The sequence below is a fragment of the Amblyomma maculatum genome, chromosome 10 (genome assembly GCF_055883805.1).
Source record: "Amblyomma maculatum isolate TAMU_Amacu chromosome 10, ASM5588380v1, whole genome shotgun sequence".
Taxonomy (NCBI): Eukaryota; Metazoa; Arthropoda; class Arachnida; order Ixodida; family Ixodidae; genus Amblyomma; species Amblyomma maculatum.
In genome coordinates, this window is record NC_139353.1 from 88,485,925 (window position 1) to 88,512,290 (window position 26,366).

General features: G+C 49.2%; 1 protein-coding gene across 1 annotated transcript in view; it reads left to right on the forward strand.

The window, feature by feature from the left end:
- The first annotated feature begins 706 nt into the window (after nt 1–706).
- Nucleotides 707–26,366, forward strand: part of LOC146176965 (uncharacterized) — a 77,378-nt gene continuing 51,718 nt past the window's right edge. Inside the window, exon 1 of the mRNA XM_084581434.1 lies at nt 707–801. Coding sequence (XP_084437560.1) covers nt 707–801 — 95 coding nt within the window. The remainder of the gene's footprint in view (nt 802–26,366) is intronic.

The following is a 26,366-nucleotide window of genomic DNA, read 5'->3' on the forward strand; positions in this document are numbered from 1 at the left end:
CTTGTTCGCAAGTGCGACAACTGGACTCCCGGGGATAACCCGCTGCTGGCAAGCCCACGGACTTGCGAGGGAGCGGCGCTCGTCTTGCATGGCGGCCACATCGTGACTCTCGAGGCGTCGAACTGCAACAGTGCCCGTGAAAAATTTGGTGTTTGTTTATGTGACTCTCTCTTGTATTGTTTTGTATTCTAAGCTTCTGCTTTGTTGAATACCTCTTTTTTTGCATGCTTATCGTTGTTTTCTGTGAACCTCTTGCCTGTACCTATTAAGTGTTCTTGTGTATTCCTCTGTATCGCCTCTTACTGTGTATAAAGTGTGTTTTGTCTCTTACTTCTGACTCGATCCCTTACTCTGGTTTGAACCGGCGAAAGCTAGCCACCGAATGGCCACCCCCTTCTCGTCTCTACAAGGTAGTTGAATTCCGGCTGTGCTTGCCACGCAAGTCCAGTGCATCTCCTTTGCGACCGGGACAGCTACCCCCACTCACTCTAAGGGTGTCTGGGAATGTGCGCACCGCTAAGAGCCCATTGTTGATAATCTAATAATTATTAACGGGTGACAATATGCCACACACACCATCGAAAACCCACCTGCCATACGGGGGGCTGCCCAACGCGTGGCTCAACCGAGAAATTACCATGTCAAAGGTACGGGGCTTCATGAGCTCAACACCCACTCAGCAGTCGGCCCCGATATTATTACCAAGATGCCGCGCAACCTCGACTATGTATCGATCGAGGCCCTGACCCGCTACTACAACGAATGCTGGCTTTCAAACAAGCTCTCCAACAGTGGAAAAAGGCAAGAACAATCCTAATCCTGAAACCGGGCAAAGCCATCGGACATCGGCAACTTGCGTCCCTTCTCGCTCCCGTCCGGCGTGGGCAAGGTGCTGGAGCACGTGGTTGCCAACCGGTGGCAGGAGTACCTGGAAAAGGAAGGCCTATATCCGGATACGATGATCGGCTTCCAGCGCAGACTCAGCACTCAAGACGCCATGCTACAATGCAAATAAGAAATAATCGACAACAAGACACAAGACAGCAAATTAATTCTAGGACCTGAGTTACAAAACGCATTCGACAAAGTCGTACACTTAGCCATATTAGCACAAGTATCGAGCTCAACATGGGGGTAGCGAGCTACAATTACATTTAAGACTTCTTGCCCAACAGCACAGTGGAACTGCATGCCGGAACCTTAGGCTCCCCGAACACAAGCTCGGCAGCACAGGTACCCCGCAAGGTTGGGTCATCTCGCCGTTGCTATTCAACCTCGTCATGATCGGGGTAGCGAGGCAGTAGAAGGCACCGGCGTCCGCCATACGATCTACGCCGACGATATTACCCTGTGGGCGGCAGGCGGCACTGACGTCAGCACTGAACAGCAGCTTCAAGAAGCTGTTACTGCCATCGAGCAACACCTTTACGGCACAGGCCGAGTGTGTTCGCCCACAAATCTGAGCTGTTCGTCCTCACACCATTATGACCGGGATGGAAACGCGCTCCCCCTCGGGGAGCGCGATCATATGGTGGCCTTGTGGTAGAGCATCCGCCTCGCATTCGGGAGGTGCGGGGTTTGATCCCCAGTGCCGCCTGGTACCCACCAGTTTCCGATGGATACAAGATTTCCGGCGGCCTGGTGCTCCGCTTTTCTGGGGTGAAATGCTTTGGAAAAGGGGCCATGAACCAAAATGTTCGTTCAAGAAAAAAAAGAGCGCCACATAATGGGATTTTGCCGCACAAGGCGGACTTATTGTTTTCCGATGGCAGAACTGATCACTGCCACATCGGAGCAACTATTTGAGGCCTATGACCCCTTTTTCAAACATGTCACCCCAAAGAGCCGAGCATCAGGCCGGGGGAAAGCTGGTACCCATTGAAATCTGGTGGGTACCCGGCGGCACCAGAGATCGAACCTGGTACCTCCCGAACACGAGGCGGGTGCTCTACCACAAGGCCGCGCTTCGGTGACTACATCGGGGCAGCGCATCCCCGAAGTTCCCAAGATCAGGGTTCTGGGCCTGCCACTAAACAAGAACCGCCGCGACGACGAAACCATCAACAAAATTACCACCAAGGCAATGGACGCTATCCGGCTCATACACCCAGTCTTGAAACAATGGGCAGGCATGCGGGAAGACTGCCTTCTGCGCCTCGTACAGTCGTTCGGGATCAGTGACATCACCTGCGTTGCGGCCTACCTCAACTGGTAGGTCACTGACACAGCAAAGATAAACACGCTGATCAGACGGGTTTACAAGACGGCGCTGGGATTAATGGGGACCACGATTACGGCTCGGCTTCTGTAGCTAGGCATCCATAACACTCTAGAAGAAATAGCCGAGGCGCAGCTCACTGCGCAAATGGAGCGCATCTCTACCACCAAGAGAGGCCGCAGTATACTGACGTCCCTGGGTTACAATCGCCGAGCTCCCAGTCGGAAATCGTGCGAGATCAGCGGCGAGGCGTGGGCACACATCTACGTGGACTCCATCCCGAAGAACATGCACTCCGAGTACAGCCAAGAACGGCGACAGGCGCGGGCCAAAGTCCTCGTCGAGCAACACGCCCAGGACCCGCACGCCCAGTACGTGGTCGCAACTGAACAAAAGCGAGAAGGATTCGTGGCAGTGGCCTTTGCGGTGGCTACCGGCATTGAGACAACGGCAGCGAGCGTGCGGTGCACGGATGCCACAGACGCCGAGGAGGTTGCCATCGCTCTGGCGATCTCGGAGGCCGAGTGTCGCACCGTGCTCAGCGACTAGAAGAACGCTGTGCGTAACTATGCGAAGGGGCGAGTGTTCGTGCCGGCGTCCGTCTTCATCAGTAAGCTCCAGCTCCAATAGCGTGGCCACACTATCCGCATCAAGTGGTTCCCGGCGCGCATGGAAGATTGTGCATCCTCATGGAATCACAACGAGACGGTGCATTCAGCGAAGCGAGCGCTTACCTTCCGCGCCCCCGGGAGGGACCGTTCCGAGTGGTGGTTCGAAACAAAAACCGAACTACCAGTTACGAGGCAGTGACTAAACGTTACCGCCTAGGTCCGCGGACAATGTCGCCGCCTCACCCGGCACTTCGTTCGTAGGAGGCGGTCATCCTAAGGCAAATGAAAACAGGGTCACTCCTCGCCCCGGCAGTGCTACACTCTCTCCACCCAGACATCTCCACGAGCGATATGTGCAGTGTATGTCAAGTTGGTCCGGCGGACCAATGGCACATCATGTGGGACTGTGCCAGATTCCCGACCGAAGCTGCATCCAAGACATACCCGCCGGAGCTTCAAAGTGCTGTGCAAAGTACAGACAAGGACATTCAACTATGGGCCGTCCAGCAGGCTCGGGGTGCGCTCGAAGAGCATAAGCCTCACAACCCGCCACAAACGGGCCAAATGAGGTATTGCAGAGTAGGGCATAACCCCGGGTAGATGCTTGGCCAGAGTCACGACGCTTTAACCCGTCATTTTCCGGCTCATTAATAAAGTTATACATACGTACATACATACAATACGAAAAGGCGACCAGGCTGAAGGACGAGGTCACATGCCGCCATCAGTGATCTCGCAGCGCGTTTCCCGACTAGTTACATGTTGTGGATTAGCATGCGCGGCATTGAAAAGTTCGGTGATACCAGCAAATATGCTGGGTGCGATAACTTGAAGAGTGCGAACCTTGCGGTGAAGACGAGTGGAGGGCAAGGACTTGAGAACCCGTGCCGATCAAGAGAGGACGTCCAAAGTCCATCGAGACAAGCGGTCAGCTGATTGGTCCGGAACTCTAACCGTGAAATGACGGATGGCTTTGGTGGAGAAGAGAGGGCGGCGACAGAAGAAGAAATCGCGTCATAGACTCGATCCGCTAGCTGTGCTAGACGGTCGAGGGTCTCGACCGCTGAAGCAGCCAAGACGAGGCAGGTGGACTGCGGCAAAAGGTGCAAGAAGTGCTTTTTCAACAGTGCGCAGTTCGAGTCGGCGTGGTTTTCGCACAGGATCTTCCGCATGCTAGTGAGTAGCTGAGAGGAGGGAGGCGGTGGTCTCAAAGCTCTTCACAAGTGAGCAGCTACTGGAGGCGCTCAGTGTCAGACGCCATTGTTTGGTCCAGAATGCACTGCCTAGGTTGCTGGTACGGAGTATCCCCCAGGGGTCTAAGGATTACATTCACCACCTCTTGAGCCACCTCAGCAGGCAGATTGGAAAGTGACAAAACCGAAATGCCTCCAAAATAATATGGTGGAGATGGAAGATGGCTTCCGTGTGGGCGAACCAGATCGGTGGCTAGCCCAGATTGCCGGCGGGCGAAGTTGAATAGCTGCGACGTCCCGTGGGCGCATGGTAGCTTCAGACGGAGGGTTGTCTGAGGACGATAGATTGCGGTGTCATATTGATACGGGGCAAAAGGCTAGCACAAGAAACCACAGCAGGTGATGAACAAGTGTTCACAGCACAGCAGAGCAGAACACAGCAGGTGTTCGGGCAAGCCCCAAAGGTTTCTTCAGCTTCGTCGTCTCTCTATTTTCTATCGTCATCCTCTTCGGTGGCATATACGTAACATTACCCCGCCACGAAAATCACTGTCCCGGTGCGCACTAGGACAAACTGCTGCAGGGGTACTAAGGCTTCATTCTGGCGACATGAACAATCTCGGTGCGTGGCATAGAGGACTGTCGCGGCGGATGTATAGGGGCGACATCGTATGTCACAGGAGTGACTGGCCGTAAAACACGGTAGGGTTCTGCGTAGCGTGGCAAGAGCTTCTCACACAGCCCAACGTTACGAGCGGGAGTCCAGAGCAAGACGAGAGAGCCCGGAGAGTAGTGGACATCCCGGTGGCGAGAATCATGGCGTCTTTTTTGAGAATTTTGGGAGGAGGCCAGTCGGCGGCGAGCAATAACACGGGCGGCGTCTGCTCGGGAGATGACGTCACGAACGTAGCAACTGGCGTTAGCGGTGGGAGGCAGTACGCTGTCAAACGGAAGGGGAGGGTAGCGGCAGTATAGAAGATAAAACGGTGAGTAGCTTATTGTGCCGTGACGAGAGGAATTGTACGCGAACGTTACATACGGCAATGTGATATCCCAGCCACGGGGATCTTCCGAGACATACATTGACAGCATGTCCGTGAGCGTACGGTTGAGGCGTTCGGTGAGGCCGTTCGTTTTGGATGGTAAGCGGTGGTAAAATGGTGCTTAATGGAGCAGTACCGAATAATTTCGTCGACTACTCGAGCAAGAAAGCAACGGCCACGGTCAGCGAGCAGCTGGCATGGAGCACCATGGAGCAGGATGACGTCATGGAGAAAAACACAGCCACATCAGTTGCACAGCTGGTGGGTATCGCTCGGGTGACAGCGTAGCGTGTAGTATAATCTGTGGCCACCGCAATCCATTTATTTCCCGATGCAGAAAGTGGGAAAGGCCCTAGGAGGTCAAGGCCAACTGGGGAAAACGGGTCTACTGGGATGTCGATCGGCTGCAGGGATCCAGCAGGCTTGACCGAGGGCTTCCTCCGTCGCTGACACCGGTCACAAGAAGCCACGTAACGACGAACAGAGCGATAGAGGCCTAGCCAAAAGAAGCGGCGGCGGACGCTATCGTAAGTACGAGACACGCCAAGATGACCCGCTGTGGGTGCGTCATGCAGCTGTTGAAGAACGGTGGTACGCAGGTGTTCGGGGACTACGAGCAGAAGCTCGGCGCCATCTGGTCGCATATTCCGTCGGTATAAGGTGCCGTTGTGGAGCACGAACAGAGCAAGGGAAGCATCAAGGTGATCAGTGCTGAGGCGATATAATAATGCTGCAAAGCTTGGGATCTAAGCGCTGCTCATGGCGAATGCTTGAAAGGTCAGAGACGGCCAACACATTTGTGTCATCGTCGCACTCGCTCGCAGTTGGCGGATCTACCGGGTTGCGGGGCAGGCAATCGGCGTCAGCGCGCAGCCGGCCAGATTTGTGGACTACAGAAAAAGTGTATTCCTGAAGTCGGAGGGCCCAACGGCTTAGGCGACCAGTAGGGTCCTTCAGCGTAGAAAGCCAACATAAGGCGTGGTGGTCGGTGATTACGGAGAACGGGCGGCCAAACAAGTAAGGGCGAAATTTTGTAATGGCCCACACGAGGGCTAAACACTCACGTTCTGCGATCGAATAATTCCGCTCAGCCGCTGAAAGGAGACGACTGGCATAAGCAATGACGCGAGTGCGACCCATCTGCTGTTGGGCGAGTATGGCACCAATACCGTGACCACTGGCGTCGGTGCGTACCTCTGTTGGTGCCGAAGGATTGAAGTGCGCCAGGACGGGCGGGTTGATGAGGGCTGCAATGAGCGCAAAAAAGGCTTGGGACTGTTCTTGGTGCAAACAAAATGGAGCGTCTTTCTTCAAAAGATTTGTGAGTGGACGAGCCGTCTCCACAAAGTTGGGTACAAACCGCCGAAAATAGGAGCAAAGTCCAAGAAAACTACGCACGTCACTGGTACAACGGGGTGTAGGAAATGCACTTACAGCACGTATTTTGTCTGGATCGGGTTGAACGCCACGGGCATCGCCAACGTGACCGAACACCTTGAGTTCACGTCGGCCGAAGCTAAATTTCTTCGAGTTCAGCTGAAGGCCAGCTCTTCGGAAGACGCCAAGAATGGTATCAAGGCGATGGAAATGGCTCTCGCATGTAGAAGAAAATACAATGACGTCATCGAGACAGCACAAGCACTTCGTCCATTTCAAGCCGCGCAGGAGAGAATCCATCATGCGCTCGAATATTGCGGGCGCATTACACAAGCCGAAAGGCATCACCTTGAATTGATACAGGCTATCGGCAGTGACAAAGGCGGTCTTCTCTCGGTCTCTTTCGTCGACTGCGATCTGCCAGTAACCGGAACGAAGATCAATGGAAGAGAAATAGCTGGCACCGTGCAAGCAGTCGAGGGCATCATCTATACTGGGGAGCGGGTAAACGTCTTTCTTTGTAATTTTGCTAAGGTGTCGGTAATCAACGCAGAATCTCCAGGTATTGTCCTTGTTGTACAAGAACGACAGGCGGCGCCCAGGGACTGCTCGAAGGCTCTATAATGTTTATTTCTAACATCTTGTCCACTTCACCTTGTATGACGCGTTGTTCAGAAATAGCGACACGATAAGGTCTTCTGTGAATTGGCCGGGCGTCTCCGGTATCAATACGATGTGTAACGATGGACGTTTGTCCTAAGGGGCGGTCACCAAACTCGAAAATATCGCTGTACGAAGTCAGAAGACTCGTAAGTGCTGTAGCTCGGTCAGGGCGCAAGTTAGGTGCAACCATTCCTGATATGCGGGCCTCTGGAGGTGGAGACGATGCAGGTCGTGTCCACACTGCATCGAGCGGCAACTGTGACGTCAGACAGTGGGATCAGTTCGGCGAGAGTAATGCCCTCCGGAAGAACGTGCACAAAAAGGCCGAAGTTCAAGACTTGAATATAAGCGTTGTTATTTTCTACGTGCACGATGTTATAAGGGAGAGCGATCCTGCGCTCCAGTGTCACGTCGGTTATGGGGCAAACAACGTAGTCGCCAACAGGAACGGAGGGGAAAGGCGACATGAGCACTTACACTGCAGCTTCTGGTGGCAGACTAGTAAATGTAGAGAAGCGGAGACGAAGCGTTGAAGTATCAGAGGCCTGTTTGTCAGGACAGAGTGGCAGGTCCAGATGGAGCAGTCCAGATGAACAGTCAATGAGCGCGGAATGTGCATTTAAAAAGTCAAGTCCTAATATAACGTCGTGAGGGCAACTGGTGAGGACTGTAAATAGCACAGGGATATGGCGGTCGGCAATGGTAATTGCCAGCCACAGTAGCTGTGTTGCCATCAGCAACACGAACGGTAGAAAAGGTGGCAGGAATACACAGAACTGTACGAGAAGGACCCGGATATGCAAACTCAACATAAGACGGTTGTGATTACTGATCTCGAGCCGGGCATCCTGAAGAGTGATGTTGAATGGACCTTAGCCTGCCTTGCTGAGAACAAAGCTAGCGGAAGTGATGGCATTCCAGCTGAGTTGCTTCACGCCCTCAACCAAGACGACGCTGTTAACGTTCTGTATACAATGTCAGCAAATTTGAACAACCCTGCAGTGGCCACAGGATTGGAGGAGGTCAGTTTACATCCGAATTCCAAAGAAAGGCAGTTCCAAAGATTTGTCCAATTACCGCACGATTGCGCTTATTTCTCATGCTAGCAAGGTGATGTTGGAAATCCTCCAAGGTGGGCTGCAGCAGTAGTGGATCGGGAGCTTCCGGACGTGCAAGCTGGGTTTCGCAAGGGCAGAGGAACTAGAGACCAGATTGCCAACCATCGCTGGATCATGGAAAAAGCAAGAGAGTTCGAGAAACTCGTCTACTTCTGCTTTAGTGATTGTGCGAAAGAGTTTGACTGCGTAGATCACAGCAGGTTGTGGCTAGCTCTCCAAGACATAGGAGTTCCAATTCACCTCATCTGTCTCCTCAGGAACCTGTATGAAGAGCAAGAGGCCACAGTCAGAACTGGGCATGGTCTTACTGATTGATTTCCGATTGAGAAAGGAGTGAAGCAAGGCTGCATACTGTCGCCCTGCCTATTTAACCTATATGCAGAGTGCATCATGAGGAAGGACGGTCCGGACGAGTCTTCAGCTGGAGTGAAGAATGCTGGAAAACGCATTAACAACCTTAGATATGCGGATGATACCGCTTTAATGCAGAAAGTGAAGTGGAACTCAAAAGACTTCTGATGCGCGTACAAGAAGAGAGTGAGGAGTTTGGGCTTAAACTGAACATTAAAAAGACAAATGTCATGGCGTCTTGCCCTATCATGTTCTGGAGCATCAAGGGACAAGAAGTGGAAGCTGTGACAGATTTTCTCTTCTTGGGCTCCAAGATTACCCCGGAAGGAGACTGCAGCCATGAAATTAGGAGACGCCTACATCTGGGAAAGCGAGCCATGGCTAGCCTTGACCGCCTAGTAAAGAGCAGAGACATTACACTGCCAACCAAGATCCGTATAACTCGTGCTATGGTCTTTGCGATTGTGAGTTATGGATGCGAGAGTTAGACTGTGAAGAAGGCTGACCACCGAAGAATTGACGCGTTTGAATTATGGTGCTGGCGGAGACTCTTGAGAGTTGCTTGGGCGGCCAGAAGATCAAATCAGTCGATATTGTCGACCATAAACCCTGACTGCTCATTGGAGGGTCAAATTCTAAAATTAAAGCTCCGCTACTTGGTCATCTGATGAGAAGAGAGGAGTTCCCGGAGAAAGTTTTGATGTTGGGAAAGGTTGAGGGTCACCGGAGAAGGGGTAGGCAGCGAACTCGATGGTTAGATGGCATCCTCGAGGCGCTGCAGATGAAGTTATGTGCTGTTAGGAAGATAGTGAGAGACCGGAAAGCATGGCGTGATCTGGTCCATAGGGTCACGAAGAGTCGGACACGACTGAACGACTGAACTGAACTGAGATAATGCGATGACATGAAGGTGCAAAAGGGTGTGTGCTGTGTTTGGGTAAGCATAATGCCAGTGCGGCTTCAGTGTAAAGCAAGACTCAAAGAAAGGAAAAGGTGAGAGGATGATATACCAGATACGAGTAGGTCAAAGCCTGATGCACTATTATCTTTCTCCTGCGGTAATCCCGAGCAGTAGAAGTGTCATAAAATAGCCACTTAAAATAGCTTATTCACAGTTGCTACCATAGTTCTTATCCTTTACCACACGTACAAACTTGTTCCCACAAGAAACGTGATGCTAGGCTACGGATTTCTTTATTTTTTTTTCAATTAAAGTGTATCATACAAACTCCAAAGCATCTGTGTCGTACGTTGTTTTGGCTGCAGCTTTGGCAACTTTTAAAACTTTCTGTTTGCAGTAATGATGCGGTGTACACTAAATTTAGCTGCCGCGGTTGGAGTGCGACTGCCATTTTTTGCGTCTGCTTTTTCCTTTGTAGTTTCTGTTTAGTTTTTGCAGCAATCTATCTGAACGAAAACTATTCAAAGGAAAGCTATTGATTTGAAGCATGCAGTTATGACGACGTCTTAATTCCAGCAGACTCTCGCCGACCGACTGTTGCGCAGTCATGCCACCCCAAACTACCACCTGCACAGATAAGATGTTCAGGAAGTCCTTCTATATAGTCCAGAGATTGCCAAGATTGAGAGAATTATGCAGCCCCGTTTTAACGAAGAAGCATGATCTCGCACACAGTAGCGGGTTTAAGAAGGGATCCAACGTAGTCGTCCTTTTCGCTCGCCATTTCAAATGCGCTACCTCCATTGGCCGCTCCTGAAAATTCTCAACTGAAAATTCTCACTGTTTCACTTTTAAAAGGGCTTCTATCGCAAATGTATCGCTTCTCACAAAGCGCAAGGCGGGCAGTAAGTGGAAACTCCGGGCGCGTGGAGACTTCTAAATTTATCGGAAATGAGCGTCTTGTTCAAGTCGCCCAGTGACAAGATGAGCGAAAGAATATAAAGTAGGGATAGAGTAGTTGTTCGCGTAGACTACGTCACCGCATTAGAAGCCTGACCTTCACAGGGTCGCCTGGGGCATAATGTGCGCCTTGACGGTGACAGCTGTAGCGTTAGGCATCTCGCAGCTGTGATGCTATATTCCAGCCTTGGCCAGTTGTAAAGCAGATTCTGTGCTTACAGGAATGTACAGTTTTCAGTGTGTAGGCTAGCGCCGGCAAGACAAGGCAGCATTGCTTCGAAATTGTCATGCTTTCTCGGTCTTACAAAAGAAGAAAGGAGGGATGTGAACTGTTTATAGTGCAGCATTTGTAGGCGAAGGTGATTGAAGGCAGCACTTCATCTCACTTCTTATGTTCAACGTCTACATATACTCAGATAATGTCAGATATCGTTCTGTTTAACCATTCGGTGAAAGGATTAATTTGAGACTGGTACTGGTTGGTTCAATGGACGTGTCGAAAACGGTGAACCAGGATTTGCTAAAATCCTACACAGCCCAGCTATGAGGTAGGACCCCTTTGTGGTTTTAGGATCGCACGCTGGTGCGCAAGATGCGCAGAAAGATTTAGTGTAACTAGGTCTTCGCTACTTCTAATACTGGGCAGTTTGAGGCAGTAGATGTGTTCCCGTAACAGGCTAAGGAGTGGTAACCATCAATTGTCTCTCTTTAGAAGCATTCAACATGGGAATGGACAAGGCATTGCTACGGGCTTCTAGTTGATTGAAGGGCATTGAGCATGATTAAGGAGCAACAAGATCAGTGTTTCCCTTTGTCATAAAATGAAAGATTGACAGCGCTAACAAATACACACTCACAAATTGCTGTGAAGATTTCCTTTATCAGTAATGCACCAACTAGCACAACAATTAGTTTTACTTGTTTCCCTTAGTGAATACAGTTTTCGACGCTGATACCGCAGGCTCAGTTAGTTCTGAAGTGAGTGCCATCAGGCAAAGGGGGAACGAGTAGTACTTTTTGCTGTTCCCAGATGTCCAGGAGTGGTTACCCCACGAGAGGGTTGAATAATTTCAATGCGCAGACTAGCCGGTACAACCTGCACCCTTGATTGAAAGACTTGTTGCAGAATGTAGTAATTCATTTTTCTGTTTTTTCGGGGCACATGTTTAAATCTCTCCTGGCAGAGACAAATTGCGTAACAAGGTGTTGATGCTTGGCGCCACCACGGACCCTTCGCCCCCATACTGAAGCTGTTATCCGTACGGTGTCTATAGGTTGAGAGGTGGAGGGTAGAAAGCATAAAGAGTGGCGGTCGAGACCATGGTCACGTCTCGACCCTACCAGGCGACAGGCTCGGGACCTTCCTCTGTTTAAGAGGGTGAACCAGAGGCAACATAAAATAGGAAACCTCAGTTCATACATGTCATAAAGATACATCTGGCTCTAAAGACATGATCGGTCCCGGAAATGGGTTCGAACCGAAATGAAAAAAATCGTCCCGCAGAAAAATGAAGCATTTCCTCAGTTTTTTAATCACTTCCTTGACTGACGAATCAGTTGCCAACGTGTCTAAATTCGCCATCGCAAAATCCATAAAAACTGTTTTGGTAAGTATTACAAGGCCAAACAAAACAAAGAAATGGAGTCCTCCAGTTCGAAATTGACTCCAAGGAGCAATGTGAAAAGCTACTGTGCATGGAAAAGCTTGGAGAGTTGAATGTCCAAGTGACACATCGCATCCTTAACCAAACAAAGGGAGTGATATTTGAGAACAAACTGGTCTAGAATACTAACGGAGAACTTAAAGAGCTAGCCAAACAAGGAATCATTTCAGCCCGCCAAAACACTACCCGGAGGAGCGATCCCCAAATTAAAACGAAACACATGGTTCAAACCATTCAGTAGTACAACTCTACCTGAAACCATTCACGCAGCCCATCTGATTGCAAATCCGTTCTTTCATCCCTTACACCAGTTGTTTCAAACGCCAGCGCTTCGGTCATGGCTCCCGTAGCTTGCTGGGACAAACCAACTTCTGTCACTTGTAAAAACCACAACACAGATGATATATGTGAGCGCACCCAAAATTACGTAAGCTACAGTGGCACACATGGCGCGTACTCCAGGTCGTGCTCGGTCCGGAAGACGGAAAAGAAATTATTGCAATGTAAACAACCGAAAACCTGTCATACCTGAGGCAAGGAAACTACTCTCCTTTCAACAGGGCACATACTCTCAAGCGGTGACGCAGGACCATCACCGCCTTCAGTTTCGGTCTGCATACAGGTCAAGCCGATGGACCTGATGTCAACAGCCATGCCCCCACCCTGTCCACAGAAGCCAGTGGCACAGGCAACAGGGCCGATATTTCGCACGATCATCACCCGATCAGCGCCACAGTTCGTTAATGATTGCCTTCGGCAGCGGCTTCCTTGGAAGAGACACCCAGAAGAGCTCTGCTGAACTGGACCTGTCACCCCACCCTACTAAGAAGGTAGCTGTTGTTCCAAGTGGCTCTGTTACACGAGCGGGGCCTGGTTCAACAGTGCCAACGAAAAAGATACATGGAAGGCGACACGCCATCGCGACCAAGAAACACCTTCTGCGTCCCCCGTGGGAGATATGGATGTTGGCAAGAGCCCGCCAGCACCCAAAACTCACACACCAGCGGCGTTTCCGAGGAAATCCAGCGCCACGATACCGGCGATTGATTCAACTCCTAGTTCACCACCGCTTCAACGGCGGTGAGATTTCCTAGAAAGAGAGAAACCGCGAGTCATCGCTCCAGAGAATGAATAACTTTTCCACTCTCCAGCCTATCACAATGCCGTATATAATACAGTGGAACTGTAGACCATTACACAGAAACTATAGGGACATAAAATATATGCTAACATATGACACCCACAGCTGTTTGTTTACAGGAAACAAAACTCGGGCCGCAGGACATAAACATCTTTAAAAATATAATGTATCCCGGAAAGACCGAGTGCAGACTAGCCGACTTTCAGGAGGCGTCGCTATCATAACTCAAAGCGGCCCTCTTCAAGAGAGGTAGCATCAAAACAAAATTAGAAGCTGTCGCAGTAAACATTATTAGCCAGAATACATTAACAATTTGCTCTGTGTGCATACCTCACTATACAGTTATCATACAGGACTTACAAGAATTTGCAAAACAACTAGCCTAGCCGTATGCGATAAGTGGGAATTTTAACGCAGTTTCTTCATTCTGGGGAAGTATGTTGTATGTATAATTTTACTAGGGAGGCGGCAAACGACGTGTTAAAGCGTCGTGACGCTGGCCAAGCGTCTACCCGGGGTTAAGCCCTACTCTGCACTACCTCATTTGGCCTGTTTGTCAACACACTGAATGCAAGGGAAAACTCATAGGAGATTTTATTATTTTAGATGACATAGTTTTAATGAACACGGGAAAAGCCATATATAGCTGCCCCAGCTCCGAAAGAATGAGCTGCATTTATTTATTCTTTGCATCGTAATGAGTTTTTATTGATCATTTGGAATACTTTAGACGATCCCTGAGGAAGTGAGCACCTACGTATGATTTTAAAGCTAACATCATCTACATCCATCATACCAGCGCGGCCATGGCGCTATAAAACTGACGCCGCCGATTGGTCAGTTTTTAAAATATTACGACGCTTGAAAAAGAATACTGCGCATAGCTGAATATAGAAGCAAATATCAAATGCTTACTAGATGCAGCAGCTTTATTAGCCTTACCTCAAACATGAGGCCATGCAAAAACAAAACACAAGGTATGGAGGACATATGAATGTAAATCAGCAAAGAAGCAACAGAAGAAACCGTGGTGCATCCTACGTAGATATTGTCACGTAGTGGGGACAAGGCCGTAGACCCCAAAAGAAGACACAAGTTTGATGGTAATGAAATTAACTCTTTATTGGGCTGACTTGCGCCCGCAAAAGAACTAAGCAACTCGGTGGCGGCGATAGCAACAAACGTGCTCGTCGATCGTCGAACAAAAGGTGCCCGTAACACTCGTCAACGCTCAATTTAAAGGATGCTCAGAATAATCTAGATAATATTGCAAACTGCTACTATCACAACCTGGAAGATTGTGGAAACATACGCAAGTGATCGAAATCTTCGAGATAGATCTCGGCGCATCGTTCGCGGCAAAGAAAATGATGAAGCGTCTTATCGCGACAACGAGCATGAACAAACACGGGATACAGCATTGATACGCGTGCCCGAATCACAGTGATAAGGTCACATGCCAGCGGCTGTTTAAAAAAGAAACACAGTTTCGAAGGGTTCGCGGCAATAGCCTACTACTGTGAATTTGCTTAAATTTAAAAAGGCCAGTGCCAGAGCTCGGTATGTCCATAGGAAAGCAGAAATTACCTCATGGAAAAAATACGTCTCTTCAATAAACAGCTGTATAGCATCAAAAAGGTTTTGGGAGTAGGTCCGAAATTTCACCGGAAATTACACCCCTTTCGTGCATCCCATGCTGACACCACCTGCAATACAAACAACTATTGAAGCGCAAGCGAACATCTTAGGCGAGTATTTTGCCGATGTTTCAAGCTCGTCCAGAACACTCAGGAATTTTGAAAACACAAAACAATAAGTGAAAAACAAAAGCTACCTCTTCAGAGAGGCATAATTGATAACTACAATGCATTTATAACAATACATGAACTAAACAGAGTCCTATATTCCGATAAAAGAACAACAACAGGCCCTTATAATCTCTATTATGCAACGCTCGCTTAACTGTCGCTGGCTGCCTAGAAGCACTGTTAAAATTGTTTAATAAAGAGGGTCAACTTGTAAATTACCTCAGTCATGAAAAAATGCCATAATAATACCCTTTCTGATAACAGGAAACCCTCCACAATTCCACGCAGTTACAGGGGAATTGCTCTAACCAGACTCACATTTGTTCTTCAATCTCAGAAACTGATAGATATATATCAATGCGGCTTCAAAAAGACATCATCAACAGCCGAGCACCTTGTCCGCCTCGAGAACATTATTCGGGAAGCGTTCCTCCACAACCAATACTTTTCGCGGAGTCTTTTACTAGTATGCGATACCACGTGGCGGTTTAGTATCCTCCTTGACCTATCGGGCCTATAGGTATCCGCGGCTGATTCCGAGCTGTTTGAGCGATTTCCTAACCAACCGCACAATCAGAGTCCACATAGGCGCAACTTCCGGCTTCTTAACTACCACGACCTCACCGTATTTTATAGAAATTCCCGCCTGCTGTACCCTCCTCCGCATAAATCTCTTCCCAAAAGCGACCAGGCTTTCTGGCGCAGACTTCAGACGGCCACAGTCATGACCCCTTTCCTTCTCTCTATTATAAACCGTGGCGAAACCTCTCCTCACTGCCACTTGTGTCCTAGTACCACAGCCGACTTTACTCACGTCTTCCTGAACTGCCCGAACAAACCCAAGCCCCCGTGGCAAGGGCCAAGACATCAGGAGCGATGGGAGGCTGCTCTGCGCAGCTCGCTGCCGGAGTTACAGCTTCTGACAGTGAGTTGGGCCCGAGTAGTCGCCGAAGCTCAAAAGTGCCCGGCCATCTATAGCGGCCTGAGGGCCCATCGTCTTCCTGCTCCCTCACTTCCCTTTACCCCTTTTACCTTTGGTTCTTTTTTGAATCATTAAAGTTGCTACCTACCTACCTTTCTCAAACACGTGTACTACATAGAACGGTGTACCCCAGAGATGCCATATGTAAGAGGGCAAATACAGAGGTTTTTTGCGAAAGCAAAGAAGACGACGTGGATCAACGAAAGATTAAGAAGATTAAGAGAAGTAGTCGGTCGCATGGCAAGCGCAGATTGGTGAATGGAAGACGATGAAGACGACGATAAGGCTGACGTGTATCAACGCGGAGGTTATAAAATGGCGCGATATGGAGAGGCAAGAGCGTGGAAGCAAGAGAAGCGGAGACTCCGGGAGGTGAGGGATGCCTTGGCTGGAAATGAGCAACGCCGGCTGCTGTACCGGCGTCCTTATGTTCTACGGCGCTGCACCGAAGACTCCCTGCTGTTCTCAAACCGGTTCCGGGGATTGGGTGACTACTCAGCCACCTGCTACGTCCAGGGGGCACCACCAAAGCTGGTACCAGCGTCCACCTGCATCGCGCAGGAGGTTCACCTCAACGCCGCCACGAACGCCAACGTTACTTCAGCCCACGCTTCAACGGGAGGTCGTATGTAGCGGCCAACAAGACCAGCTAATTTTAAGCCGAACGCCACCTCGATGCCGACGCCATTGCCTGGACCCACGAAACGTGTCGCCCGCTTCGAACTATAAGCTCGAACGCTGTCTCTTTGTGTGAAAGTGGAACGCTGTATCTTAGTGTGAAGCATCGTGTCTATCATTAGTTTTTGTAGGATGGGTTAGGTTTTTGTTAATCCTATTTGCTTTTTAGCGTCTGTGTGTGTGTGCATTAAATGTGCGTCCGTGTGGGTACGGCTGGCGTCTTGTTCATAGTTGTAGCAGCGCGTAGCCGGACACGGACGAAGACGGAGGAACACGCCTTCGTCCTTGTCCGGCTACGCGCTGCTATAACTATAGAAAACCAACTAGCCCGACAGCTTGTCCTCTTCAAGTCTAGTTCATGCTTTCGGCCTGAGCGTTCTCCGGAGATTCGTGACAGGCTGCATCCTCAGTAATACCCTCTTCGTTGTTAAAATGAACTCGATATAAAAGGTTATCCTTAAATTAATGCACTCAGTTTATGTAGATGGCTTGCAAATAACGTGCACCTCTTCCAATACATCTACTTGTGAGAGACAGATACAATTGATAATAAATTGGCTGCGGGCGAGATAACAGCGGATATAGATTCCCCTCAGAAAACTAGCGGTTTTGTTCTTTTTAAGAGCAGGCCTACACTACATCTTAATGAACTTGCACTCCAACTCAAACAAGAACAAAAATGTTTGTCACTTTTGACAAAAAAACTAGCACTTTTACCACACAAAAATGACCTAAAGAAAGCTTTCGAGGCCCTCAATATCCTGAAACTACCCTTTCAAAAACGTTGAGGATCTAACAGGGCATGCCTTTTACATATTTACCATTCTCTGGTACGCTCTAAGTTAGTACATGAGTCAATAGTATACGACTCAATCAGGCCATCCTACCTAAAACGGCTAGACCCAGTTGGTAATCTTAGTTTATGGTTATCATTCGGTGCTGATACAACATCTCGAATAGCCAGCCTCTATATTCTTGTGTGGCCACGTTATTCTTACAGCAGGTCGGCGGCCGGGCTGGACCGCATCACCAACAAGGCGCTTAAGAACCTCGACGATAAATCCATAGAAAGCCTCACGAGCTATTACAACAAATGCTGGAAAACGGGAATGCTGCCGACGCAGTAGAAGAAGGCCAAGATCATCCTGATCCCCTAGCCGGGAAAGCCATCCGACACGGGTAACCTCCGACCCATATCGCTCACATCTTGCGTGGGCAAGATGTTGGAGCACGTCCTGCTCAACAGGTGGCAAGAATTCCCCGAGTAAGAAGATCTCTACAGGGAAACGATCATTGGCTTCAGGCAGCATCTAAGTACCCAAGACGCCATGATACAACTCAAGCACCAGATCATCGACGGCAACACTGGCGACAGCAAAGCAGCACTGGGACTCGGCCTGCAGAGCGCCTTCGACAAGGTGAAGCACTCAGCGATCCTATCCCAAGTCTCGAAACTAAACATGGGAGAGAGATCATACAATTACATCAAAGACTTCCTCACGGACAGAACGGCCGAGCTCAGAGCGGGGGACCTCCAAACACAGGAGAATAAGCTGAGAAGCACAGGCACACCTCAGGGATCGGTCATCTCGCCGGTGCTTTTCAATCTCGTGATGATAAGAGTGGCCGAAAAGCTCAGGAACATCAAGGAAGTCCGACATACAATATACGCGGACGACAAAACGCTGTGGGCGGAAGGGGGCAGCGATGCCCACATCGAATCCACCCTACAGGCGGCCGTTGATGCGATCGAAGACCAACTCGACAGAACGGGGCTCAGATGCTCGCCGAGCAAGTCGGAGCTCCTCGTCTACCCGCCCGTCAAGCACCGCAAACCCAAGAGCAGCCCGAGAGAGTACGAGGCAATCAAAGTCAAGACCAGAGAGCGAAACACGATCCCAAGAGTCAACAAGATCAGAGTTTTGGGGATGACGATCTAGACGCACGGCAGAAACGGCGAGACCGTCACCCTGCTCATTGCGAAAGCGGCGAACGCCACGAGACTACTCAAACGAGTCACGAACAAGAAAAGTGGAATGAGGGAAGAGAGCCTGATCAGAATGATCCACTCGTTCGTCATATGTCACGTAGCGTACGTTGCGGCCTACAACAAGTGGAACAAGAGCGAGAGAAACGAGATAGATATACCCATCCACAGAGCCTACAAGACGGCACTGGGACTGTTCGAAATGAGATCACCAAACGCCTCCTGCAGCTAGGGGTGCACAACACGCTGGAGGAGATAGCGGAGGCCCAACGTGCCGCACAGCTCGAAAGACTACGACCAAGGCCGGCCGGAAAAGCCTGGACAACCTGGGAATTAGATATCAAGGCAGGGAGCAGACGCAGCTCCCCGTCCCCAATGAGAACAGGCGCAACATCAGAGTGAACTCGGTACCGAAGAACATGCACCCGGAGTATAACAAAGGGAGGAGAGCAGCGAGAGCCAAGGCGCTGATAGACCAGCACGCGACCGACACACACGCACGCTACGTTGACGCGGCTGAGTATGCCAAGATACACGGGTTCACGACGGTCGTCGTCGACGCGACCGGCTCCGTGCGCACGATCGCCAGCATGAGATGCACCAAGGCAAAGCACGCGGAGGAGGTGGCCATCGCCCTAGCCATCGCCGACCGCGACTGCCACACAGTGCTATGTGACTCGAGGCAGGTGGTGAGAAATTACTCCAAAGGCAGGATAGCGAAAGAAGCTGTGCGCATACTGCAGGCAAACAAAAACGACGATGGCAGCAGAGAAGTGAGAATCAAGTGTTCCCGGCGTACGCGGGCGAGGCGTCAGACCGCAACGCCAACCACAACGAGACGGCACACGCCGAGGCGCGCGCGCTAACGGACCGCGCCTCGGTCGACTGGCCGCTGTGGTTCAGCACGAAAGACCGAATGACCGACTACAACGAAATAACCAAGGTGTTCCGCCTAGCTCGCAGAACTCTTCCACCCCCTTGCTCGGGGCTCAGTCGAGTGCAAGCCGTTTTATTCAGACAGCTACAGACGGGCTCACTCCCCAGTTCGTCGCTAATGCATAGAATATATCCCGAGACGCACCCGACACACAAATGCAGAGTCGGCCGAACGGAGACGGCCGGTTTCGCACACATGATGTGGAATTATACCGAGTACCAGGAAGAAGCTCAGTCTGGGAGGATCCCGCCGCGACTGGAAGCAGCCGCAGGGAGCAACAATCAAGAGGAGCAACTATGGGCCATACAGCAGGTCATCAAGGCGCTGGCCCGGCAGGGAACCAGCGAGCCGGCCACGGCGAGTGGGGACCCAGGCCGCGCGGCCGGTGCCCAGAGGACGACGTAGGCCCCGTCCGGAGCGCGCGCGCGCGCGTTCTACTTCAGGCCCTGAATAAACGTTTTACCAATCCAATCAATCCAATTTTGACTGCGGCTGCAAAGCGCAGCGAAAAGGAAAGGATGCATATGTGGCGCCATGTTTACAAACTGCGAGCGCAGACCGGTTGCCTATTTAGCTCACTATTATAGAAAACTGGGCGAGTTGGATTAGATTCAACCTAAAGCAACGCGAAATACAAGACTTCCTTTTAGTGTTTCGTTTCACGCTGCTTTAAGATGAGAGTTTAGCTGCAGGCGAACGGCGCACATGATTAGAGAAATTAACTTCTGGTCCCGAGGTAGTCACTGCTTTTCAAAACGCGTTCTACTGCAGGCCCCGAATAAACGTTTTACCAATCCAATTGTGTCACCACATGACAAAGCAAACCTCTTGGACTTTATTGCGGATTTTGATTCCCTGCATCCTTCGATCAAATTTACCCATAGTATTTCTGATTCAAGGATTACCTTCTCGACGTGGAGATATCAGTCGCCGGTAACTCCTTCGCGGCTACTCTTTATAAAAAGCCTACGACAGACAGCAGTATCTTCATTTTCACAGCAGTCACCCGAAACACTGCAAAAGAAGTATCTTGTACTCCCAGGCGCACAGGTAACGAAGGATATGTTCGAGCACAGCGGAATTTGATCAACATACTAAAAAGAAACCTCAAAATCACACTATCACGACAAAAATACTCACAGGAGATAGTCGATGATGCGATTGAGCGCGCCCGCAACCTTGATCGGGCCTCTATCCTAGAAGAGAAATCAATGAAAGTCGACGGCAGTGCAAAAACAAACCGAATTCTTACCTAATCCTCGACAGCTCCAGGAGTGAACAACATACTATGCCGTCATTTTTACATAAAAAGGCAGATCGCTCGGCTCACATCAATACTCAAGGAACCACCACGGGTTGTCTATAGCCGGGACAGGAACTTGAGAGACCTACTTGTATAATGCCAAAACCAAAAGGAATGTTGGTCGGATTGGGTGTCATTCATGCGGCAAACCTCGCTGCAAAGTCTGTCCGCACATATCGAATACCAAAGTAGCAAGGTCAAAGTCCGAGACTTTCATGTTTCACCTAAATGAGGACCTCGACTTCGACTCGAGCAATGTTATTTATAAACTGCACTATGAGGTTTGTGGGCAGGATTATATCGGTCAGACAAAGACATCATTTCGCTTCCGGTTTAACAATCGTAAAGCCCATGTGTCATCCTTACCCGATTTTCCCCTTTCAAAACACTTGAGTCTGCCGCTGCACAGTTTCGAACATATTCGTGCCATTATTCTACAGTCCGGATTCCCTAACACACAGTACAGAGAACCGAAAGAATCATACTTCACTCATAAGTTTGACACTTTCATCCATGGCATCAATGCTACTCCTGGGAGACTCCACGCTTAAAGGAAGCAACTTAGGGAGTCCTAGAGATCATCAGAACGCGCGTACGCTAAGCGTTGTTCTTAAGAAATTCAGCCCTGCGGTTACGCTACATGGGAGCCAGCCGGGTCTTTATTATTGTACTATTATTATTATTATTTTCACTAACTTCTTTCGTGCATCACCAGATCAACATGCACGTTATTTTCAGCAAAACACTAGTCATCATTCGATCATCTAAGAACACACAGAGACCACGCTACGGCTCCGTGGGCGGCAAATCTTGTCCGTACCAAACGTTTGTGTTTGATATAGGTATATGTAACATTCGGTACCTTGAGTTATTTAAGATTTTTTTCTTCCTGTCCTTTATCACATTTTTTTACGCATAAGCCTTTGAACATCTCACTAGTTATTTTCCCCGTTATCAACATGTGCCAAAGATGAAAATAATGACACCATGGCTGTCTCAAGGCATTGTTCCTAAGCCGAGCCTTTTCAAATACTGTAACTCGTTTAGCGCCATGGTTTCTTTAGACACATGTCTCCATCCTTCTCAATACTTTTCCCTACTCATTCGTCTTGCATGCGCAGTACTTCTAACACCCTGTTCTTCTTTGTTTTTGTTTTTTTGTAGGTCGCCGTTTTCTGTGGAAAAAAAGGCGCCGCAACAGTTTGAAACGCTGCTTTGATGTTTATGGAAGGAAGGACGCCGCATGGCCTGGAAGAAAGTTTACGTAAAACCAAGAGAAGGAATGTAAGGAACGCTCACAGATGGTGGTGTTGCCAGCGGCCTTTGCGGGGTCGGGTTCTTGCTTCTGCACCTCCCCAAGAGCGCGCGTCCGGACACCTGATACGGGCCACCCGCTGACGCCCGGCTTCGTGGTGGTGGCTGCCTCCGGCCACATCGTGAGCTACACTCAACGTTTCTCTGCCCCTTTCTTCCCCCCACCCCCCATCTTTTTTGTTTTCCTATCCTCCCGCTTCTTTTTGTTTTGCCTTTTTTTTCTGTTACCCAGTCTCTCTCGTTCTTGCACCATTGCAAGGTCCATTGTTGATCTTTATGTGTATTCTTAAACCCAGCGGTGCCTTTTGACTGCGGCATACTATGCGGTCTCGCCCTCACTCTCAGGAGAGCTGCGGGGACGGGGTTACATCAACTCGTGTTTTTCTCCAAGCCGATGATGACAAAACTGGATATTGTAAATTTGTCCTGACGAAGGGATTACTATTTCCGAAACTGTCGAGAAAATAAACTGTTAAAAAGAACAGTCGCGCCTCTCGTAACGCCCTACTTTATTCAGTAAACTGGCCCATTGAAACTTCTTGGATATCATATATATATATGAAGGAAAGAAGCCAACAGTCGGCGAGGCTAAGGAAAGCGTTGGGGATGGTACTTTGTCATTTTTTTTTAATGTTTACTTAGATAATCACAGAAATTAGTAATGTAATCTGTTTAGGGGAAAGATCATTAGACACAAAGTTATATATATATATATATAATGCAGCGAAGCCTTGAAAACTGTATTTGTTGCTTTTTAACAGCCGCCGGCATGCGGCCTTATCACTCTGATTCTGGATCGCGTATCAGTTCTGTATTCTTTGTTTGTTAATGCTCGATGTCGCGAGTCGCACCTTTATCAGTTTCGTTGTAGCGCAAGATGCACCGAGATCTGTATCGAAGATTCCGGCCACTCGTGTGTCTTCAATGTTCTAGCTTGTGCTTGTAGCAGTTGCGACGCTATGTAGATTGTTCTCAGCAGCCTTTAAATTGAGCGTTGACGAGTGCGACGGGCAGTCTTTGTTCGACGATCGACGAGAAAGTTTGTTGCTATCGCCGCCGCCAAATTGCTTAGTTCTTTTGCGGGCGCAAGTTAGCTCAATAAAGAGTTTATTCAGTGCAATCATCGACTATTCATTTGTGTCATCGACCTTGTCCCCACCACGTGACAATAATTGTGTGTGTGTGTGTGTGTGTGTGTGTGTGTGTGTGTGTGTGTGTGTGTGTGTGTGTGTGTGTGTGTGTGTGTGTGTGTGTGTGTGTGTGTGTGTGTGTGTGTGTGTGTGTGTGTGTGTGTGTGTGTGCGTGCGTGCGTGCGTGCGTGCGTGCTTGGGTTTCCATTTTGTCCTTCTACTTGCACGGTACATTCCTTCATTTTTTATAACGTTGTTAGAGCCAAATACAAACGCGTTTAGTGGACCTTGGCGCTCATGTTGTGCCACTTTTTTATTGCGCCCTATGCACATACATTAGATTAGCCACTATCCTGTACCCTGAAGTTTCTAAATGAAGTGGACATTACGGATTGCAGAAAAGGCTTGGCAAATTAACCCTGTCTTGAGAACCTTCGGTGGTCATTCGGTCGTTTGCATAATAATGAAAATAAGAAAACAAGAAAGTATTTCAGAAGCTTGTGCAGAAGAACTTTTAGAATATATAGAAAATGTAAAAACAAACCGAAGTACCATTTGCGATATGTAAATCCAAGTGACAAAGCTTTGGCATTGACAATTTCGGCGGCCATGTGCTCTTAGATAACTGATGACTATTGTGTTGCTGAGAAAGAAAGCGGGTGTTGCCTGGGTGGAGGGCGGAGGAAGTGACTTAAGTAAAACAGCTGTTTTTTATGTAGTGTGAAGGCTTTTGCTTATATCTTTAAGACCTACTCTTACTCTTCTCGTAATCTGGTGGTCTATAGTGGGCCGTATATTCTAAATTGCTTCCTTTAAGCAAGAACATCGCCCAGGAGTAGCGTTGATGTCATGGAACCATACTCAGATCACCAACCCCAACATTCCGCCTTTTAAGTCATATTTGCAGCTTAAATGGTACCAGTACCTTCTATATTTTTCAGCTTTAACTGCTTGTGAAGTCAATTGCCACCACTGTTAGCTGACGTCGCAAGTTGGCTTCTGCGTTCGTGTCGAGGTTTCATCTGATGATGTTCAGCTACTATTTGGAGCCTTTCCTCCGTTCATGCATCACGCAAACTAAAAGAATCTTTCGGAGTGGAGAAGGCGAGGTCGTCTCTAAAGAGATTCTCTTCATACTGAAATTTTCCAGCCTAGAGCACGGCCTTGGTATAAACAACAAGCATGGAGAGAATATTGCATCCTGATACCACCGCAACAAACGTTTGACATTCAGCTTGTGCAGGCTCTATCCTTCGAAGATAGACAGAACATCTTCCCGGTGCTCATTAGTCAATGGGTTCGGCGAGTCAAATACCCGGACTTTATTCAGGGGAATGTTCAGCTGGACCTAAGTCTGAGGCTCAACGGAGGAAGGCAGCGACCCAGTGCCTGTATTTTGCCAAACAAGTATCTTACTGTGCTCCATATTGAGAAGGAATGGTGAAACGCAGATCTGAAATCCCGAAAAAGTGAAAGGCCACTAACTCGGGTGTTTCGGCGATCAGAAGTAATGAGGTATATAAAGGACAAAAGCATGTGAATTCTACCCTCTGATAAGGAAAGCGGATGAGCATTACTTCTGTTAGAGTTGTATACAAGAAAATTGCAAATTCTTAAAAACGATGCACTAGACATGGCCTGAATTATGACCCGCAAGCGAAAGAGAATTACAGTACCATTATTTCGGACCATGACTTGTGTCAGAACACAGTAGTCTAATGCTCATGAAACCGAATCACCATTCTTGGTCAGATGATCGGAACAAGGTTTGGACTTCTTGAGAAGTATGTATATTGAAGTCTTGAATTGAAGTGCATAGCTCTAAAGGACCTATAATAATGTCAATGTAGCACCTTTTAGAACGCACTGAAGGCAACAATAATGAATTTCGTGCGGTCTCATTTCAAAGCATATTAGTATGTCCGTTTATGGGTTTCTGAAATTCGTGTCCCTGCATCTTGCGCAAACCTTGTTTGTGAAGTAGAATGCGGAAGTCTACCTCCAGAAACGGAAGTGTGCATGGGGCATAAACAGGCGTCCCTGAGAATCCTTGACAGCGAGGTGGTGACTAAAGCATTCTGATTTCTAATGACTACCTGGCTTTCCTTAGGAAGGGCAATGGAAGCCTTCTTCAAAATAGCAGTAACCATACTCTCAGCGATCGCGAAGTATCTTGAACGACTGTCAAATACTCATGTGAGTCCCGTACAGGGCACAATACTTTGTTTTGAATTAAAGCTTGCTTCAGAGGAGCTTGCTGGATGTATTTGCCTGGATGTAATAATGCTATCTTACCTATTCCATGGGCAGATGCGAAACTGGTTATGTAAGGGTGGTAAAATATGACTTCATAACGCGATCAGTAAGTCATTGTGAAGAACATGTGTGAGTGGGGAGAATTTGATAAAAGAAGAAGGAAAACCACGTTTGGAGAAAGAAGAAGAGAAAAACGTGGAGGTTGGCTCGAGGAGCGCGAGGCACGAGCAGGGGAGAACAGGCGAGCAGCGGAGCCGATCGGCTGTCCAAGGAGCTCGGAGCGGTCCGTCTTCTGCCAGGCCTGACCCGGGAATACAGATCTGGGGCCTGCCGGCCGTATCCTGTCCTGTTCCTCCGGTTGTCCACGAAGCTCGGAACGGTGGTCGGGCGCGGGAGTGCTACAGCGTCAGCTCTTCACCGCTGCTGTAATGGCAGATCTTCACTGGCATGAGCATTCGGCGCCGTTCTGAGCCTACGCACATCGGGGAGACCGCACTCATTGGCCGTTGTACGACAACCCGAGGCCTCGTGCTTCCACTGGGCCCCATTCGGTGGCCTAGCCTTCCGCTAGACCTGCCGAGGCCCTACGTCGGCGACCCTGCAACGCGTGAACAACCGGAGCGAGCGTCTACACTGGCTTCACGTTCCTGCCTACCCAACGAGTTCTTGACTGTGGACAATTTTGTGTTTAGTCTTCGTCCTACTTACTCGTCCCACTCTCGTCCCGTCCA